Source organism: Etheostoma cragini, chromosome 15 (genome assembly GCF_013103735.1).
Source record: "Etheostoma cragini isolate CJK2018 chromosome 15, CSU_Ecrag_1.0, whole genome shotgun sequence".
NCBI classification, from domain to species: Eukaryota; Metazoa; Chordata; class Actinopteri; order Perciformes; family Percidae; genus Etheostoma; species Etheostoma cragini.
This window is the reverse complement of record NC_048421.1, coordinates 16,484,718-16,503,621: the sequence shown is the minus strand read 5'-3', so window position 1 is coordinate 16,503,621 and position 18,904 is coordinate 16,484,718. Positions and strand designations below refer to the sequence as shown.

General features: G+C 40.2%; 2 protein-coding genes across 8 annotated transcripts in view; both read right to left on the bottom strand.

The window, feature by feature from the left end:
• The window catches only part of kcnh6a (potassium voltage-gated channel, subfamily H (eag-related), member 6a), a 29,553-nt gene extending 23,821 nt beyond the window's left edge, over window positions 1–5,732 (bottom strand). For 4 of the 7 annotated variants that reach the window (XM_034893610.1, XM_034893611.1, XM_034893612.1 and 1 more), the window contains exons 1-2: window positions 5,139–5,731; window positions 1,171–1,401 (exon numbers count right to left, since the gene is read on the bottom strand). In XM_034893610.1, coding sequence (XP_034749501.1) covers window positions 1,171–1,401; window positions 5,139–5,214 — 307 coding nt within the window. In that variant the 5' untranslated portion in view covers window positions 5,215–5,731. Of the gene's footprint in view, window positions 1–1,170; window positions 1,402–5,138 lie in introns of all 7 variants that reach the window. The other 3 variants (XM_034893608.1, XM_034893609.1, XM_034893615.1) reach the window with 2 other exon arrangements.
• Window positions 5,733–11,375: 5,643 nt separating this feature from the next.
• On the bottom strand, window positions 11,376–18,684 carry gfap (glial fibrillary acidic protein). The gene is made up of 9 exons (XM_034894332.1): window positions 18,058–18,684; window positions 15,808–15,868; window positions 15,614–15,709; window positions 15,332–15,493; window positions 15,121–15,246; window positions 14,254–14,474; window positions 14,116–14,159; window positions 13,790–13,872; window positions 11,376–13,613 (listed from the first exon to the last, which is right to left on the bottom strand). Exons 1-9 carry the CDS (start codon window positions 18,597–18,599, stop codon window positions 13,572–13,574), a joined length of 1,377 nt encoding a protein of 458 aa, XP_034750223.1. The 5' UTR covers window positions 18,600–18,684; the 3' UTR covers window positions 11,376–13,571.
• Between the last annotated feature and the right edge of the window lie 220 nt (window positions 18,685–18,904).

The window sequence follows — 18,904 nt, the reverse complement described above, 5'->3', positions numbered from 1 at the left end:
TTCGTTTAACTCTCATCCCAATTCTAATATCACCATCTCTAAATTTCTACACGTTTCATTCATTCTAGCTATCCCAACTGTGACAAGCATGGGAAAGTTTGTTAAAGGAGAATTCCGGTCGATTCCAACACGTAGGTCTGTTGTTTGTAAATTTGGAGGGCTGTCGATGAGAAAAACTAAAACATGGGTGCTGCCTACTCAAATTTATCCTCTTGCTAACGTTAGCAACCAACACGCTTCAACAGGGCAAGTTTTAAATGTGGTTTTAGCCTCTTAACATGTTCCAAATGTCATTAAAAGTGCCTACCCATGTGCAGTGATTCGTTCTGCGGGAACACAGTGTATCGGAGTGCTGTAGATGTGAAAGAAATACATGAAAGTTGTGCTAATTCAGCTGTGTTAAGAAGCGGGCTGGCTGCTAGTTAGCTAACACTAGCTTCTACGCTCAACAATGACAATGGTGTAATGATTCAGATCGACTCCCAAGAAAAACTAGCTCTATACTGACAGCACTCCAAGTTTATAAACAACAGAGCTAAGTGTTGAAATTGACAGGAACAAACAAAACCAACAAACCAATTTTCCTCTAGCGCCACCATGAGGATTGAGAATTCATTCGATGAATTGGCATGGAGTTTGGTACATACATTTGTAAATTTGTATTGTCACCCATCATCTACTATACCTGCGTTTAAAAACAAAAGAAACTACATCCTGCAGGGTCAGAAACAACCTTTACCTCAAAGTTTATACACTATCCTAAAAGATCTGTGAGGCTTAGTAAATTAAGATGATTTAACCTAGCTCTTTTTGTATGCTAAAATATAAATTCTACAGGGACAAAACAATCAGCTGGATACAATTCTTTTTCCAACAATTTACTTCTCCCCATACATATTCCAGAAATTAAGAGTAGTGACTGTTAAGATGTTTTTAAATGACTGAAATAGGAGCAAGTGACTGAATGATATTTAGGCTAATAGTTTGGATTAGGATCTATCCAATAAGGTTTCTTGTCAGAAGATGGGCGGCAAAACAAAGAAACATATAGATAATAATGGTGGTTGTGTTTTCATAACAGTCAAGCTGTCCAATACCAAAGATTTTGTAATGGTCAAAAGTCACCTACCCAGGTATCTGATGTTGCAAACACTCATATCCTCTATTTACCTTCCTTATCGTAGTAGAGGATCTCCACCTTGCGCTCCTCGGAGCCGAGCAGGGCCTGTGCAAGCTGAGCCAGGGCGCTCTTCATCGTGCCTGGCCCCACCAAAAACTGGCAGGTACAGGGCTGCTGCATGATTTCCGCCCTGGCGAAACCAAACATCTGGCAGAAGCCTTCGTTGCAGTAGATGATACCACAGTTCTTCATCTGGGCGTTGGCAATCACAAACTTGCGATCTAAACGGTGGAAGACATTTAGCATTAAATTCCAGTTTGAAAAGGCATGAAATCTTTGTGGACACATTTACAGTGAAAGGGGGTTTAAGTAAGTAAGAAACTAACATATTTAAGTGTATACAACATCACCTTAAATGTTAAAAGAAATAATCTGCTGTCTGCTATACTGTCCTACAAAGACAGAGAGCTAACTAAAAAGCAATTAGTTAATAAAAAGGTCTCTCTCTCATGGGTGGGCCAAATTCTCTGGGTGGGCAAAGCAGAGAAAGGGGAGGTAACCTTGCTCCTTATGACCTCATAAGGAGCAAGATTCCACATCGCTCAATCTGACCTTTCATTTTCTCAGCCTTGGTGCAGAATTACAGCCCTCTCTCTCATGGGTGGTCCAAATTCTCTGGGTGGGCGAAGCAGAGAAAGGGGAGGTAACCTTGCTCCTTATGACCTCATAAGGAGCAAGATTCCAGATTGGCCCATCTGAGCTTTCATTTTCTCAAAGCAGATCAGGATACCCAGGGCTCGGATTACACCTAACGCCATTTCTAGCCACTGGGGGACTGGCAAACAAAAATTACATTTTCATGCCATGGGACCATAAATAGGTAGAGTAACGTTAGGGGAATTCAGCTAGAGCTTAAGCTAGCTGTGTGGGGTTTTATCTGTTTTTTTACTTTGCAAGCTTTACTGTTAGATACTGATACATTTCTAGGGCATTATAACATTTCATATGATAACATAATTATTATAATGTCAGAATTTGGTCTTGATTAAACTTTTACTAAATATGTAATAACATTACTTACTGCCTCTTCTTTTTAAAGTGAATAACATTACACTAGATGTTGATCAACAAATCTTTAGGATATTTACAATACAATTACACTTACACTACATGGTCCCAGCTAGAAAATCAGCAAAAGAAACTACTGATTTTGCCCACCTTAAGAGTACTCTTCCCCCAAGAGCAAGCATTTAGTCACAATCCCTCCCAGGGGACTAAGAAGAAGCAGATGGCCACTTTAACATAAGGACCTGTGTCGCGTCCCACCTGCTCTCATTTAACTTAAGGGAATTCACAGGTTGTTGATGTCCGTCAGGATTAGCCTTTAAGATTTTTTAAATAAACTGGAATCATTCACTTGTTTGCAAATTATGTGCCCATACTGCTAGGTGATGCAATTGTCTCTTTGTTATGATAGATAATAGATGTTTCTATGTCCTCCTCTCTATTCACACTGCCAGTGGTAGAGGAAGTATCTAAGATCTTTGAATTTTATTTAATACGAGCGGTGTTTCCAGTATTAAACCTAACATTAATCATTTCACAAACCCTCAGATCTATCGTGTGACCATTTGGTGGGGCCTAATCCTTAGGTTGGAAACCACTGAACGTGGGTAATTAACTGTATATAAAGTAGTTGAAAATAGTTTCACCTCATGCAGCGACAAAAGATAAATGCTGCATACATATTGTTGCTTCAGTGTTAATAATCAATTTTTTTATAATGTGTAAGTAACAAGGGCTGCTTTTCGGAAAAGCAAGTACTTTTGATACTTTAAGTATATTTAGCTTATAATACTTCTGTACTTTTAATTGATTTTAAATGCAGGACTTTTAAAGTGTTGCATCTGTATTTTTACTTAAGTAAAGAATCTGACTACTTCCACCCCAGGAAATTGGACCAGAGTTTTATTATTTCCTGCGTTGTCAAACCTTTGAGTATTAAATCTGAGTTACTTTGACTCAAAAAAAATCCTTAATAGTAATTCCAAGCTCATATACCATCCAGATCCTGTTATTGATGATTGTAATGTACGTGGCATCAGCATTTGCATGCCAAAACATTGTCCACCATGAAAGTGAAGTAGGACAGTTTTGTTCGAAGGCTGCTAATGGAGGAGTTTAATGAGCTGAATGAAAAGTACATACATTTGCTCTGACTGGCCCTTTTTTATCCTGTGGTCAAACTGGGTTACATAGCTCTCCTTGTCTGCTGTCCACACAGATGAGTGGAGGGGACTCTTCCCTAAGTCCTTCTCTTAAAGCAAATTGGTGAGCTTTTCTGGTAGAAAGCACATACTGTTTCAGAGTCATTATCTGGGGCTCAAAGTGGAAACACTGATCGTCACACCGTTGCTAAGCAGCACTGCTGTGGCACATGCACTCACCTGGTTCTGCACGTGCATGTGGCTGCGCGTGCATACATGCACACTTAGGAGCATACAGTAGAGACATTACGTAATAACATTTTATTAAGGGACTTCAGAAATTCAAGCATTATTGGCCCCAGATGTAATCCGACTATAACTGATTGAGAACAATCAACTATTTTCCCATGTTTGGTCAGTTTCTGTTCGGGATGTCAGGGTTATTTTCAGTCTTACATCCAAGATGTAAGACTCTATAAAGAGGTCCATGGTGAGGTAAAAGTAGGCAGTAATGGTACCAGGGAGAAAAGGGAAAAACTGACTTGAAAGGCATACTGAAAAGCAGTATTGATTATATTCCATTATGTACTACATTTGTAGACAGAAACAAGAAATCCTACCAACAAAAATGAAAATGACTGAAATGCGATGTTTGATGTGCAGAAGATCTCTCCTCACATGATTTGCGTTGTTTTAGGTTGCATCATTTTCATAAATCTAATGTAATGTAATAAGGTAAAATGGAGATACAACTAGTCAAAACCAGGCACTATCACATCATCAGCCAACATCACACTTTTCTCTCTCTAAATGTGTTAGCAGTTGTCTCTCTTTTTGGAACATGTGAGCTAATGGAACATAATGTTAGGCATCACATGAGCAAACACAATGGCACATAGGAACAATAACACCTCAAACATAAAAGGAGCAGGGGTTGGGGGGCGGGAGACATCTGATTTTAGATACATTAAAAGCTTGTCAGTCCGCCACCTGTTCCTCTTTACCTCCATTCTGGACTATACACCTGCCTGTTGTACATAATATTGTTTGCACATTCTGCACTCAATCCACTCACACTCCTTTTTCTTATGGTAAACAGCTATTTAGTATGTATGTGTTTCTGTATTGTTTATTTCATATTATGTGTAATACGTTTGTTTATATGTGCACCAACCACCAAGGGAATTTTCTCAGCAGTGTAACTTATTTGGCAGTAAACCCTTTTCTGATTATGTTTAGGCAAAGCCAAACCAAGCATGAAATATGAAGGATACAGGAGGCTGTAGCCTTTTTGCAGCTGCCAACCTTGTGAGGCTAACTCTATGGGTGAAAAGTTAAGGCATAAAATTGTACTTTGGCACCAAACTAAAAAGGTTTTAACCACATTATTCACAATATAAGTAAAGTAATAAAGTAAATCCAACCCTGTTCCATTCACAACAATGCTCTATTTTAACAATCCAACAACTCAACTGATGATAAGCTGTCAGAAATCCTTTTTTTTTCAGTGAGTAACTGAAAACATTACTACTACCCCCCCACCCCTCATGTGGAGGGCAAACTTACACTTTCTTCCCACCTGTTTGGAGCTATCAGTCACCTTTATCAGATTCATTAAAATCACTCAACCAATTTAAATCCTTATCAAAATGATTACCAAGGCTGTTTCTGTAGGGTGTCCAACACTGATAAAATATGCATTTAGTGACGGTTTTCTGTCGCTATTGGTTGGTGTTTTAAAATCACTTAGGTCAACTGTGTGTGTGGCGCATCTCATGGTCATAACGTCATTTGATTTAATATGCACTTACTTTGCCCGTCGAATTTCCTGATGATAGTGTCCAGGTAGGTGTTCTGAAGCGCAACATGACCGCGTCTCACGGGCATTTTGATGCTGAGAGAAAAGACTTCCCCGACACATGAACCTTACTAGTTTAAAAAATAAATTTCAAAAATTAAGTAGCCTGCACTATGATTTGAAGTGCCACCACAAATCTGCTTCCACTTGGAGGACAAGCGTCAAAAGCAGGGTTTTGATTTCTTTCCGAGGCTGCCGCTGACGGTGAGGGACGAAGCGCCGGACAATAACGGAGAGGAGGTCTGGTTGCCAGGGAGATAGCAGATGCAGGAAGTTGCACGCTGATATACACACTGATAATATGAAAACAAAGTAGACTAGGATTATGCAAAAGCCATGTGCAACATTTCTTAACATTTAAAAAGAAAAACAAACAGTAGGGACCGGATTCCCACAGTTTGGAATCCTCTAGGCTGAAAAGGGAACCTGTTTTAGGAGAAGAAGTTGGGAACAGAAGCTGCAGGATTGCTCATTTTTGTTGATATTTATCGCAAAATTCTCCATTAAGTTTGGACACTGCACGAAGAAGAAGCTCCGATCATCCAGATTCCCTGGATCCACTCCCTTTCTACCGCCCCCCCGGCTAGACAGTGACAAGTCAGTCTGAGTTAACCAGGTCAAAACGGACGTAATATTTGACAGACTTTCAAAATAAAGGCAAAGAATACTAATTTTTTCTCTGAATACAAGCTTGCAGGATTATGCACAAATTCAATTTAAATTTGTTTTAAAATCTGTCCAAGGTGGCTGGCACAAGCTTTATGAGTGAAAATGTATTCATGTATAAGTCACGCCTAGTGCCATCCAAAAATAGCCCATGTTATTTGTTCCCCACATTTGTCGCCACCCCCAAATCTAAAATTTGTTTTTCTTTCATAATTTCTAAAACAGTTTCAGGTACAACCTACATTATAAAAGAATGTGATTTAAAAGATATTTTTTGGTAAATTCAGTAATACATACACTGAACAAAATTATAAATGCAACACTTTTGTTTTTGCTCCCATGTTTCATTAGCTAAACTCATAGATCTAAGATTTCTTTTATGTACAAAAAATGCTTATTTCTCTCAAATAGTGTTTAAAAATCTGTCTGAATCGGTGTTAGTGAGCAATTCTCCTTTGCCGAGAAAATCCATCCACCTCACAGGTGTGGCTTGTAAAGATGCTGATTAGACAGCATCATTGTTGCACTGGTGGGCCTTAGGTGGCCACAATAAAAGGCCACTCTAAAATTTGCAGTTTTACTGTATTTTTACCAGTCAGAAAAAGAAAAAAAAATTCACTGTTCAATGGTTAATGAACTCCAACAGCCAGCGTGGATGTTTGTCTCTGGTGTTTGTCGGACATACCTGGTTCCAGCACACTCCTGCATTTGAAGGGAGAGTATAGTTAGTTAATTGAGCAACAAACTCACCTGGCCTTGCTAATGAGCAATCCCCACACCTCGCTCCCCTGCCGCAGTAAGGTCTTCGGATGACCCAGAACTGGTCCGTCATCTTTGATTAATAAGTAAATAAATCTAATCATAGGCCTACATTAGTGTTTCATTCATGCACCGCTGTTAGTCCATGGACGAGGCAAACTTCTGAGAATAGTTCTTACAGCAGGACACTTGAATGTCTGTTATCTAAAGTGCTTACAGTTTTTTGATTGCTAAATGACAGTGGGCACAACTGAAGATACGTGCAAAACTCAAACTGCACAGCACCTTCGTTTTTTTTAATTTAATTTTTAATTACATGATACATGATACATATCACATCAATTCTTATGTGAAATCCGTTTGACTAAAATGGTGTCATTTTTCAATTGTTACATTTTGTGAGTAAAATCAAAATCTGCAATGTAACCAGTAACCTTTCGCTGTCAAGTAAATGTGTAGAAGTAAAGTAGAAGTAAGTAAGTCATTACTATACAGTTGCATATTAACATTCTGTAAGGTTTTTTTGAGGTACAATGGTTCTGGAGAAAGCTGCAAGCGGGTACTGCACTAGTGACCTAAAAAGACTTAAACAAAGAAGTATGCCTTATTAAAGGGATGTTTTATTTTGAAATCCATGTCCTGAAGTGATGTTTACTTGATCATGGATGATTTGATAGCGGTCTGACACTGACAGAGTGCAGACCCCCATCAGTCTACTCTGCTTCACTCTACATCACAAGTCTCTGAGCTCAAAATAGCAGCATCCTCTCTCTCTCTCTCTCTCTCTCTCTCTCTCTCTCTCTCTCTCTCTCTCTCTCTCTCTCTCTCTCTCTCTCTCTCTCTCTCTCTCGTTGCCATCACACTTTAGGAGTATTATTTCAATTTATACGTGATAAGTTTTAAAATGGCAGCCTTGTCATGTTGTTATGGTGTGTGTGTGTGTGTGTGTGTGTGCCCGGGGGTGGGGGGGGGGGTGCCATGTCTCCTTTAAATCTTTCAGAAAATAAACATCTGTTTTGTATGTTGAAGCAGTTTATTTCACAAAAAACATCCAATTTAACTTCATTAACGCACAGACCTAATGCTAAGTGGTATTTAAAGGCCAGTCTACTATTCTACTATTATTTCAATATGTCTCTAAAACCACTGGCAACACTGACGCTACCACTGCATTGATCTAAAATCCTAAATTAGGGCCTGGGCACTGACTAGAGGTCAGTGAAGGCACGTGCAAGGGCTCATTCATGGCTGTTGGCAGCTTTAGTTACAGTTTATTCATTCCTGTGGATATCTGAGCTTTGCAGAGTCTAGGTGCGACCTATTGTTGTTTAATCATTCGACCATTAGGAGACCATTGATGGCCTCATCAGATGGCAGGTCAATTGACCTCAACATCTAAGTCATTGCTCTACTTTGTCCAAAAAAGCAGTTGGTATGAGTATGTGTTCAGTGGTTCCGTCTGTAAAGGGTGTTTGGAGATCAGAGGGACTGTGGCTTTATGGTCCCGACAGACAGGCGGAGGTGGTTGTTCTGTGTTTTGTCTCAATGGCCTTGATGAAATGACGGCTAAAATTAACTAAGGAGCACACATGCCTTCCCATGACCTTTCGGTGTGAGAGCCAAGTAAGACAGGAATGTGCACTAAAGAAGGCAGCGAAAGACAAAGAGTGTTGGCATCAACACTGGATGATACTTGTCAGTTGGTAGGACCTGCCGCAGCATCCCCCTGATTATTTATGCAAACTGAAAAGTCAAACATTTCAGTTTATTAGCTCATCAAGAACATTGTTTTTGCATTTGTCTTTTTGTTTGTGTGTTTATTAGTGAGCAGTATATCTTAAACTTGAAACTTACGTGAAAAATATTTGTAGATTCACATCCACATGGTGATCCAGGAATATATAAAAATGCTTACATTACTTATTTTGATGAAAAGTTGCTGTTTTATTATCTATGAATAAATATTGTTTTTTCAATTAAAGGTTAAATTGTGGGATCCCTATCATGTCAGCAAATAGATAAAAACACCTGTTCCAATTTCCTTAAGTCTAAGGAGACCCTTCAGATGGATCATTGTGTCTCCCAGCAGTCCAAAACCAGAACATATTTAGTTAACAGTCACATCAAATAAACAAAAGCAGCATATCCAAACAACTGAGAACCTTGTTCCAGGTATTTTGTGGCATTTGTGCTTGGATATTACTTAATTAATTCATTGGTTATTCAAAAAGCTGCAGATTAATCAACTTTTAGTTAGAGTATTTCAATATAAGAATATTCAAAATTCCTAAACATTGGCAATTATTAAAAACAATCTGTACGTGCTCTCATGTTGATGTTATTTGCCACATTTATGATAAGCATCAGCATAATTTGTTAGGGAAGTGAGGAATGGCTTGATGTGAGAAAACTGTATTGAAGTCATACCACAATTAATGGTATTTTCATCTTGCCTGAACTCTTACTGGAAGTCCATGCTTGTGTGTTTCTACAAAAAAGTCTTGGCATTTTCTAACGAGACTGGGTGACCGTGTGTATGGATGTTTTCTGCAGCCTACATGACATCTGTTGTCACCTCGCACCCGTTGTGGAAAGATAATGAGCTTAGAAATTCATTTCCTTACCCCTTCCCGGCCCTGTGGAACAGCTTTGGATGGGAAAGCGTTTTAGAACAAAGGCCCCAACCGCCTGAGAGTTTTATCAGCCTGGAATTCCTTCAGCTCAGGGTTGACTTCTATCCAGACCTGAGACTCACCATTTCTCTGATAAGAGCTGGGCAAAACCAAACATACTGTACGTTACTCTCGCTCTCACACACAAACACACACACACACACAAACACACACACAAACACACACACACACACACACACACACACACACACACACAAAATCCCAAAGAATGATGCGTTTATCTGTGAGAATGTCTGCATTACTTTCAAATATACTGAAGCTCAGGACAACTACATGTATGTGCTGGAAATATTATACTTCCATGTTGGGTCTTTAAAAGCCTTAAAGTCACTTTTAATTAAAACCACATTTACACAAATGTTTTGTTTGGCAAACCATAATCATGGATAGATACATTTATAGTTTTGACCATATGGAAAAGGTTTATGATTTCATCTTCATTATTTTCTTGTTAAATGCCTCGAGTAGCAGGTAAAAATGGAGAACTGAGCTCAAACTATGCTGTACATCTCTTAGATTATAGCTTCTTTCATATTTATCTTCATGCTTTTATTACAACAACAAAATTAATACAAACAAGGCTTTGATCTTTTTAATTTAGATTATATTTGGTTTGAAAGTCCTTCTCTAAATGTTTCTTACAACTAAATGTGAGAGATTTTTCACAGTATATCACCTAAACATTGCTTGAAACAAAGCTGTCACCATAGCAGGTGTTTTCAGTTTATTCAAGCTTTCCTAATTAGGAAACATTACAGTATTTGTTGTAGTGAAGGGAGCCAACAGAACCAAGATGATTCAGAGAGTGCAACAGCTCTTAAAAAAGGATGTGTTAATGAAATGCAACAACACAAAACCTAAAGAATGTTCTCGTGTTTTTGAGTTTGTCTTAAAACAATTCTCACTTACTCACACTGAATTAGCTTTTGTCTGCTGGATTCATTCCTCCCTGCTGGCTGGGAAGAAAACTGACATTCTTCAAATGAAAGAGGTGTGGGGAGACATCCAGGGTTATTATGGGGCTTCAGCAGTTTGAGCTAGACATATCAAGTGTGTATCTTCCACAGATAAAGTCTTTTAAGTACTAAAAATTGTTTCCCCAGACAATGTCCTAGCTGAGCTGCGATGGAGGACAGCAACACAAAGAGAAGATTTTGTTTTAACTTAGACTGCTGGGGCCTCATATTGGCTTTGGTTAAACTTTCTAATGAGTGTCGGCTGTGAATCACTTATTTTAAAATCACCTTGCTACAGCAATAATACTAATTTGAGTGGAACTATCCTTTAACCACTCAAACAAACCAATTTGAAGTCCAAAGTTAAAAGATGTGACAAATTAAATTCCTAGATTACTATCCCTTGAAATCTTCAATTTAGAGCACTTATGTCATCTTTTCAGTCCGATGAAAGCTGAAGGTAAATTTATGTTTTTTCTTCCATTCTTCAATCATGGCTATTTTAACAGAGATAAAAACAGTATAATTCAGATACTAAATATATTGTTTACATTTGAAATAGTTATGACCACTTTCTATCCTTTTGCTTGTCATTCTGGTTGAAACCTTGTTCTCCATGCACAAAACAACCCCTTTCTACAAAATAACATCTATTTGTAAAGAGGATTTTCTTAAACTTAGAAGCATCAACAACCATTTAGAAATATGAGGTGCTTCTCATGTCGCTTAAATTGCCTCATTGAGCCTTCAACTTGCCTCCCTTCCTCGAGGAGGCCGGGAGAGACGCGAGGAAATCATAGGAGAAGAGAGGAAACAAGCCATTTTGTTGTAGAGGGATGAAATGGCCTTTCCTCTGAAGCGTCAGCGGTTTAGTATTTACCGAGGAGGGACAAAACAACTTCCGGTTCAAATAAGTGGCATGAGACGCAGCTATAGAATAGTCCTCTCAGCCATCTGACTATACCCAATCAAGCTTTTGTGGCAGGAGATTCTGAACTTTTGAACGGTTATGTATGTGTCAGAATTGAATCTTATGCAAATGAACATAACTACAAGCATATGAACAATAAAAATGGATGGAAAGCTTGCTAAAAAACAAAACAAAAAGCATCAACACTAACAAACTAAATTTTAATGTTGTTAACATGACATCATAGCGCATAGCACTGGTCAAAACTAATGTTACATTCACATCTGCAGAGGTGTCTTACCCCCCCCCCAAAAAAAAAGTAAGATTCATCTGTGTCTTTGCTATAAGACGAGGAGTCCGAAATTCTATCTAAGATCGACATTCAAAAACAAAGTGAATACATGAGAGGGTTGCATGTTATTGGGAGAAACAGGAGAAGGGGTTGAGTGACACAAGTGGAAGATGTGGAGCCAGGGGAGAAGGTGTGAGGCACATGGGAATCCAGGTCCACAGCGTGTCCTTGGTGACTAGCACAGCGACAGCCAGCTTCGGCCTAGCACCACTCATTAATGGCAGGGCCTGTCAGCACGGCTTCGTTCAGCAGGATTTCCAACAAGGCGGGAGATTTGGATTGCAGTGATTAAGCTGACATCCGTCCATCCTATCAGCCTCCCACCCTCTTTTTACTTTTTACCCCAGAATCCTCCCTTTCAAGATAAAACAAATAAAGATATCTGGTGCTGTGGGTTTTCTTGAAGGTTATCTCATTCTCTGCTGTCTCGGTGTCTCACTCTCTATCAGCTAATCCCTATAGAAACTGGAGAAGGGAGGTTGGTGGATTAACTGGAGGCTGGAAGACAACTCATCATCTTCCGAACACCTACTCCACACCTGGCTCTGTCCCTATCAGCCCTGCTAGATAAGTAGACATGTCCTGACGCATCCTGGTGTCAAATAAATGTCTTATCAGGTTGTGTTCAAGAGAGGACACCAAGAGCTGAGTGTGCGGTGGAAGATGCAGAAGAGCAGATATAAAGGGAAAGTTGTTCTTGTATATTTGGGCTCATTAGACATCCCCTCAGGACTGTGTAGGTTTATACAGACTCCTCTGACTATTGTTAGTTTTGCTGTTGATGGGACAATTCTTAGTATGCAACAGTATGTAAGTGACATCACTGTAAAAGTTGCCATGGTCACGGCCCTCAGAGTCAAAAGCATACAAACATTCAGCCTCTGCTGTTGGTGCAGTCATGTGAAAAAAACACACACCTAAAACAGGTTGTTATGCAAATGACTGCGCTAAAATCCTGATGCCACAACTCATATTAAAGATCATACCTTTAATTCATTTTGGACTCATTGATTTCCTCTCAATTGCCTGTCAGCTGTCTTTGTCTGATGTCCTTGTGATTTTGACATTGACAACAGATCTTACTTGACTCTTGAGCACCTTTGGGCTTTGTCTAGTTTTTCCCTGGTGTCAGTAAAGAAACATATACAGTAAACTCAATCACAATGTCTACAGATCACTGACTGTCCAGTATGTCGTACACATTTGTCATAACCTGGTTTTGCAGCTTTACCCATAAAAAGCAGCCGTAGCAGGTTATTTGGCCACCTAGTGAGGTTGAGGGTTGTGTGAAAAAGGACACATGAGTTTGATGATCTGTGCAATCTCCCAGAATAGGTCCACTCACCTCCAATCTGAGCACACATCTAATGAGCCACAATGTTGCCCTAATTGAAAAAACCTTCAGGTAATATAAGCAGCAACACGCAAGCAGAGGTGGCTGCTGCTACTACAAAAGGAATGTAATTCAAAATAGCACCAGGCAAGGGTTAAATAAAAACAGCCCCAATTCACCTGTCGTTCTGCCGAAAGCTGCTCTAACATACACATACCTCTCATTCCCACCCTAAGTCCAATTCAAACATCAGCAAAACCACAACTTCCTCTTGTACTTCCCTTGCCACATTTCACATACACATAACCATACGTCCACCATGCTACATATTAGCTGAAGATATTAGCTCGCAACTCCACAACTGTTTTAAGGCATCTTCTAAGAACGCTAATCTGAAAATCTGGTCTGTCAGTCTAAATTAAAAGTATACAGGTTACCAGTGATTTCCATTAGTTTTTATCGGAACAAGCTACAGACCATTTAAGGTGAGTGATCTACAGCCTACTCACAGCTGTACAAAAGCTGAACATAGATGTTTCTTGCAGACATTCAATGGGAATGTCATGGTTGTGGGGCAGTAAACAGATTAGCCTGCAGGTAGGTGATGATGAAAGTGGAGAAAAATGAAATAATGTAATAACTGATGAGGCAGCTTTGGGGTTTGGAAACAAAAAACAAAATTGAAGTAATCCTCAGATCATGACCGAGGACGGAACTTTACGGAAGATCTTTATGTTCAGTTGTTGATTCCTTAATGATCTGAAAAGAGTGAGAAAAACTAGTGAGTTTTTGCTGCTTTTGCCATCGGGTGTGGTAAGTGAATGAGTGTGAAGAAGGGTTCAACATTGCCCTCCAGAGGGAAATGCTGAGATGTGCATTATTGGCCTGCTTCAGTGTGCGAGAGTTTAACTGTGTTATTTGGTAAAAGCACATACCTCCCCATCTCTGGTCTCCACAGTTCGAACCAGGATGCTCCTCTTCACGTGGGCCTCTGGGGTTTTAGTGTCCAGACTGGTTTCTAAATGATTAATAAAGGAAAAAATTGCAATCTAAGAAATACATACAGTACATACAAATACATACTTTATTATTGTGTTCAAAGATGTTTTACTCAGCTATCAGGTATACAGTAAATGCAGTATACTGAAATGGTGAGGACACCACTGTGACCCTCTCCAAAAAAAACTAAAATTCTTCTGGAAATATCAGAATATCCATTGTTGCAAAATATAATGATAATGATGACGATGTTGATACTGACCTCTAAACTGCAGGTTGGAAAAACTCTGAACCGGAATAGTTATCCTGAAGGAAGAAGAAGGATGAATATCTACTATCATGACTTGTTTACATTTGTTGGTTGTGTCCATCCCAACCGATCTACCAAGCTGTGGCTCACCTGCTCTCCTCCCCCTCCAGCAGCTTCCTGTAGGTGGCAATCTCAATATCCAGGGCCAGCTTGACGTTGAGAAGGTCCTGGTACTCCTGCAGGTGTCTTGCCATCTCCTCCTTCAGCGCATGGATGTCCTCCTCCAGATGGCTCACTGTATCTTGGTAACCAGTAGTCTCCATGGCGAAGCGGTCCTCAAGCTCCCGGAGCTGGCGTTCCAGAGACTCGTTCTTAAAGAGAAGAGACAAGGCCGAGTGATGAACACCAACATCTAATGTAGCAGACGCTACTTTACTGAGTATTCGTTGTAATGTTCCAATGAGATAATTTTAAAGGCCATTTATGCTGCCAACACTGACTGGTACTGTTAGTTGTACTACTACTGCTACATCTGCTTCTACTTCTATGTCTGCTACATTAATCTACTATTAAATAATCCTAGTTTACAGGCAAGACACCCATGTTGTAACATTTTAAGTTTAATTAAGTGTCATTGTCTTGCTGTCTGTACAGGTTTTAAATATGTTTTGTTTAGTAAGTAAAATTGGGACATTATGAATAAAAAGAGTAACAGTTTCTATCCTGTTCAAATGATTCGACTGTTAACATCCTCGAAGTTGTTAGCCAGCACTTTAACCTGCTTCTCAGCTCCATTGTGATAATGTGTAGAGCAGAAACTTGTCACTGTTTGATACTTACTGTCTGACTTCACTGTAATTGTGTGCCACCAAACTGTATCATTTAAATCATTTCAGGAATTGCCCAATTCTTTTACACCAAATATGTAACTGATGAAGCTGTATCATATTCATTTTTATCAGAGATGGATTATATTAGCCAATGTGTTCACAACACACAGTGTTTTTCTGGACTCACTGTTCCGCGGAGAGCCTCAAGATCGCAGGTCAACACTTGGATCTGACGCCGGTATTCATTGGCTTCCTGTTTGGCCTGACGCAGGGCTTCTGCATTTCGATTGGCTGCATCTGTCAGGTCAGCAAACTGTGTACAAAGGTATAATAAAGTATATAACTCTACTTCTCAGTACTACACACTTCATGAACGGTATGTCTTTGAGCCTTCTGACCTTGGATCGGTACCAGTCCTCAGTCTCCTGCATGTTTGAGGTGGCCATGGTTTCATACTGGACCCTGATGTCCCTTAGAGCAGCAGTCAGGTCTGGTTTGGATACATCCAAGTCAACATGCACCTGGTGGGCCATGATCTTCTCCTGTAACTCACGCAGCTCCTGGGAGGGGGAAAGGTAGTGGAAAAAGGGAAGTACAGTTCATTTGATGCTTAAATGTGGCACAGGTAGTGACATTTAAAGTTAATTGGGCATGTTTTTATCTTTCAATGTTATTCTTACCTCTTCATGAGTCTTCTTTAGAAAGTTGATTTCATCCTGCAGGGCATCGATCTTCCTCTCCAGCTGAACACGATTGAGAGACGCCTCATCCACATCCTATGCAAAGAATGAGGCACATATAGGAATGAGGGTGGGCTATCAGGATAAATTAATTGCTTGGATTATGAATTTTAAAGGAATATCAGCAGAATTACCTGTCTATAGGCATTTAGATTGTTCTCTGCATCCTGTCGGAGGCCAATCTCATCTTGCAATCTGATTTAGTCACATAAAAAGCATTGAAACAGGAAATTAAAGTGCTTAATAGGTGATGATGTACAATGCTGAAATTATAACATAAATTTTAATAAAAAAAGATATGTTTCTTGCGGAAAATCCCTTACAAATCTTTTTGCAAAAATCCCATAAAGGAATACAAATGGATACCAATTAGCATTAAGCTTTGTGTCAGTAGAACCCCAGTAGTATTTTCGAATGACCGTGCTGTTCTGATGACTGCAAGCGCTAATACTACCATTACGTTAGCTGAACTTTAAGGAGCCTATAATGTGTGTGCACAAAATGTAGCCTGTTTAGTTTGCTGTTTTCATTTAATGTCGTTTTATATATTTAAAATGTGTGATGTGTGAGCCACGGTGAAACGTTGTTTCGTGTATGTGATTGAAATGACAATAAAACCCAGTTGAGTTGAGTTGAGTTGAATGCCTCACTGTCTGTCTATGTCTGTAAACGGTTGGCGAGGCTTGGGAGTGGACTCGTAGAGCGTCGAAGCAAGTGCATTTTGGGATTTGGTGTCTTTCATCCACATGAGCCAAAAACACTTTTCTTCTTTTCTCGGCCTAGAAGGCATCAATTTCTAAAACAATTTTACATTTCTACTACATAAGTGACCCAATTTAAAACATATATTCACCTTTCCAAAAGTGAAATAACTCTTTAACTAATCCCAACAATTGTGTTGCTCTCATGCCTGGTAGTAGCCAAATGTTTTGTTTCTAACCGCTACTTTGTGGCACAACATCTGTAAGAGAAAAACTATAATTTTTTCTGCAATTCAAATGAGAGTTGCCTGTTAAATAACAGCCAAACTATGAAAACTGAAAACCTATATCAGATCAGATTTTTAGTGTGAGCTTCATTGCTGCTCCTTGTTTTTCAGAAGAGGGCTGGGGCCCAGCTGAAAGGGCATCTTATGCATCATTACACATTCCCTCCAATCTAACAGCCAGAGGCCTTTCCCACGGGATTGAGTTTTTGCGCACACACACTCACACACACACACACACACACACACACACACACACACACACACACACACTAAACTGCAATCCATCTGGGTCATGCCAACATAAATGACCAGACTTGGGGTAACATCTGTAAAGCTTTACACAGAATTTGCTAAATAGAGTGGTTCAAGAAAAGCTGCAGAATCACTAAAGTGTCCTTCTCTCCTTTGTCCTTCTCAGCCACGACCATCTCTGTTCACTCTGCCATTCTTTCAGGGGGGGTGGCAGCTCCGTAGTAGTCAGAGGGTAGAGAAGATCCTGCAGGAGACCTTTTACACCCTCAGGGACATTAAATTGGTCATTCTCCTTCCCTAAATTCTATTATAGATAAATGTCACGTAAAATCTGTATGTGACTGCAGTGAATCACTGTTTTGGAGTAACAGCGGACAGGAGAACATCTGCCTGGCTGTCTACTTCCTTTGTGGATGGCTGCCATTGTGTTAGCCTTATTCCTCCACACTCACTCAATTCAGTCAGGATCAAGTTTTTGAAGAAGGATCCAGGAGTAAAGCTCGGGTAGAGCACAGTTGTCTGCATTCCAACGAAAGAGAGACAAACCAAATCTGCATATGAATGCGCTCGTAATTAAAAAGAAAAGAAAAGACTCTCAGCTATGCAATGAACCTATGTTATTTTGTTCTGAGAGACCTCAAAGTTATGCACACTGAATGTCTTTTTCCAGTCTTGATATTTTACAAAATCCCAAAGCACATTTGTGAGCAAATCTGGATAAGGACCAAATTTAAAAAAATATATATAATTATTGTGATGCTTCTTGCTCACTTTACAGAAAACAGAAATTTTGTAAAACTCAGATATCCACAAGAAAGGAGAAATTGGGAAGAAGTTCCCTCCACCTGTTACATGTCTTTTTATTAGTTGATCTAAATTTGAAACATTAGCACCCTTGTGAATGTATCTTCAAAAATTTACTTTCCATTTGTTTTTTAGCCATTGAGCTGTTTTTTGTCCAAAGAAACTTCCAAAAAGTTTTGTGCCAAATTTAAAAATGAATGTGTTTTTATCATCAGAAAGTGCAAGCAAGCAAGCAAAATAAATATTTTGCAAAAGCCAATGACATTATGACACAAGTGCTGCTGTACATCAGACCAACCGATCCTCCACCCTACAGGAGTCCCACCCTGCTTACTCCTACCTCTGCTTGAGCATGGTCAGATCTGCAGCCAGGTTGTCCTTCTCTATCTCCTGCCGAGCTTTGCCAGTAGTGAGACCGTCCACCTGCCTGCGCAGCTCTCTCAGCTCCTCTTGGTAGATGTCTCCCAGGCGGCTGGGCTCTTTCCCCTTCAGCTGGTTCAGCTCTGCCACCAGCACCTTGTTCTGCTGCTCCAACAGGCGCACCTTCTCTATGTAGCTGGCAAAGCGGTCATTCAGGCCCATCATCTCCATTTTCTCATTGGTGCGTGTCTCCTTGTACTGGGCCTTCAGCAGGGAATCAGCTGGGAAGTCCAGCCGGTCCACAGGGCTCCCCAGGAGCAGGGCCGTGTTTGTTGAGCCAAAGGAGATCCGGGACATGGGGCTGGAGTGGGTGAGGTTGCGTGGGGTGCCATGCCAGGAGAAGCGGCCTGAAGAAAGGCTCCCAATTCTGACTCCTGTGCTGCCTGAGCCCTGAGCCCCATAGCGCTTTCTGTATGAGGACTGGACTCTCTGACTTTCCATGATGGGGAATGAAGCACACATTGGGCACAAACAGGGCTTTTATAGAGGCAGGGTGAACCCCCAAGTCCAAAGCCGAGAGGCCACAGGGTGCGGCAGAGAAAAGGGAGGGTGGCAAGCAGGCAGTGAATGGGACAAAAAGAGAGAGGGAATGGGTGGTTTACATGACACTCAAAGAGCTGTGTGCCAGGGATTGTCAGTGCTCGTCCACTCAACTACAAATGTCTCTTGGCCTCCCCCCCCCCTTTTGTCTTCTCCCTCGGCCTCTGACTCGCCTTCTCTCTCACACTCTTGCTTTCGCTCCTTTATGTCTTTCTCTCTTTCTTTCT